Source organism: Trypanosoma equiperdum, assembly GCF_001457755.1.
Source record: "Trypanosoma equiperdum strain OVI genome assembly, contig: ctg_1065, whole genome shotgun sequence".
Taxonomy (NCBI): domain Eukaryota; phylum Euglenozoa; class Kinetoplastea; order Trypanosomatida; family Trypanosomatidae; genus Trypanosoma; species Trypanosoma equiperdum.
This window is the reverse complement of record NW_027123022.1, coordinates 7,602-9,902: the sequence shown is the minus strand read 5'-3', so window position 1 is coordinate 9,902 and position 2,301 is coordinate 7,602. Positions and strand designations below refer to the sequence as shown.

General features: G+C 42.9%; 2 protein-coding genes across 2 annotated transcripts; both read right to left on the bottom strand.

Moving 5' to 3' along the window:
* Nucleotides 1–252: 252 nt before the first annotated feature.
* TEOVI_000773000 (uncharacterized protein) lies at nt 253–642 on the bottom strand (the record flags this gene model as incomplete). Its single annotated transcript, XM_067220143.1, has 1 exon — nt 253–642. One exon carries the CDS (start codon nt 640–642, stop codon nt 253–255), a length of 390 nt encoding a protein of 129 aa, XP_067076244.1.
* A 134-nt stretch (nt 643–776) lies between these two features.
* TEOVI_000772900 (Trypanosomal VSG domain containing protein, putative) lies at nt 777–1,382 on the bottom strand (the record flags this gene model as incomplete). The annotated part of the gene is made up of 1 exon (XM_067220142.1): nt 777–1,382. One exon carries the CDS (start codon nt 1,380–1,382, stop codon nt 777–779), a length of 606 nt encoding a protein of 201 aa, XP_067076243.1.
* Between the last annotated feature and the right edge of the window lie 919 nt (nt 1,383–2,301).

Here is a 2,301-nt window from a genome sequence, read left to right as displayed (position 1 = left end):
TTGGTAGCATTTTTGCATTTATTTTGTTCCTCTACGGTTTGTGGAACGCTCTTGTGGTCTTTAGGTGCTTGTGTTGCCTGTGTTAGCAATTTGCTCATGAGCAAAAGGCTCTCCATTTGCTTCTCTATATTTTTCACTTCACTTAAAAGTACAAGACTTTCTTTGAATAAGTCATCTGCTTCCTGTAGCTTCCTGTGTCCTGTTTTGGCATGCTTTATCCATGGTATTCCTGCCGCTGTCTTGAGGTATGCGCTAGTCGATGCATGGTCCCTTTCCGGCCGTGGTCACTACGTTGGCGACGTCCGTGGCGCAGTCTGAAGGGTTTGTCGTGTCTACAACGAAGGCTCCAAAGAAATTATGTGTTTTGGCCGCTAGCGCTTGGTACCCTGGACTGCCTGTTATAACTATTGTATTCTGCCCTCTCATCGCTTCCACGCTTGCTAGCTCTGTGGTTAGCTGCATCTTCTGGTCGGTTGCTTGTGCTTTGCCTGCTACTTGGTTGCATGCGGCGGCCAATGCTTTCCATGCTGCGTGGGCTTTGCCTTGAGATCCGCTGCTGTCTATCACCGTTGCGCCTCCTGTTAATGCATTGGTGCAGCTTTGCTGCGGTGTCGACTGCTTTTTGGTACAGATGCAAACCATGTCTATGGCTAAGGCGCTTCCAGCCTTGCCACTGTTTACTGTTGGATTTTTGCACACTGCATCACGGTCTTCCGCTGCGCCCCATGGGAAGTTGGCCGCTGTTGTTGGATCTGGTAGTGGCTGGGCGGGTTTCATTAAAGTCGCATCTTTGCTGCTGATTGCTTTGTCACCATACACTGCTTTGGAAAAATCTGGCGAGCCTGTTGCCGGGCTAGAGTAGCCTTGTTGTAGACCGCTGTTAAGTTGGCATGAATTGCGGCTGCTGCTTGTGCCAGGAAAGCTAGTGGTGCTCTTATGGCCGTCTTTTGGTTGTCGGAAAACGGCGTGCCATACGTTTTGGCGAAAGTTTTGCCGGTGTCTTTGGTGTCCTCGATATCCTGTAGGTCTTTTCGTAGCTTTTGAAATTCAGCTTCCTCCACATTTTCAAAATATCCCTTTGCTGCGTCATCAGCTTTGACTTTTTGTAGTGTTGGGTATTGACTAGCGTCTCTAAGCACCTTTGTTTTGCCTTCTTCTGCTGCTGTTAAGTTGAGTTTTTTTACGTTTGCTAGAGCTCTTGAAGCTGCAGCTGTGATTGTTTCATGTGCATCGCTGTTTCCGCTGCTTATTTTTTGCTCCACAACGGCAGCTGTTAATAGATTATAAACTCTGCACAGTTGCTTGAATTCCTTGTGGTTTTCGTCGTCTGTTCTCACCCGCGTTAAAGCAAGAATTAGAGCGATACTGAGCGTTAGATACATCTCTGAAACACGCTGTACTCTTTTTCTAACAACAAAAAGCGGAAAATGCGAAAGTCACAAAACTTCCCTCACATAAATTGCGTTTTTTGTTTGTTATAGAGAATATTGGCGACCATGTGTAGTGTCACCTGTGGTCACAGATGTAAACTCTAAGTTTGCTCTCTTTGAAAGCAATGGTTGAACTACTTTTGTCTGAACTTTACCTGTCCACTTTTTTTGGTGCTTTGGAGTTAGTTTTTCAACTTTGGTGCAGTTTCAAACATTATTATCCGTGCGTTTTCTAACAAAAAACACCAATTAAGTCCTTTTTAGTTACTTCAAATCGTCTTCATGAATATAACAAACCTTCATCGCCTTGATGAAGTAACAATTCCACCTGGTTTTCTTACTCATGAAATCTCGGCCATTTTTTCCATATTTATAAAGTATATTACTGGTTAAACTGCTTTTGTTGCGCACGTTTGGGCAACATTCAGCGTCTGTACATCTGTAAAGCCTTCCTCCGCCTATTTGACAATTTTTGTTTGATGAAGGCTGCAAGATACGAAACTAAGTTGGACTCAAAACATTCTGTTTGTTTGCTGTGTAGGATATCAAAGCATATTGAGCTTTGTGTCGTCTCCTGACACTTAGAAGTTTAAGCAATTTTAATACGTTGCGTTGCATTCAAGTGCAATCTAAAAAGCTCTAACAGCTCCATTTTCTATTCCTTTTATTACCTTTATTAAACTGAAAGTTACGGAAATCTGCAAGGGCGAGCCTATTATTCTTATAAATGCTTCAGCTATACTGCATTTAAGTCTGTTAAAACGCATTATAATACGCTTTTGCATGCCAACTCATCACTTATTTTTATGTGCTCAATTTAAGCATATTCCTCATGGCTTTACACAGCCTTCTTCTAGAACGTAACAAATAT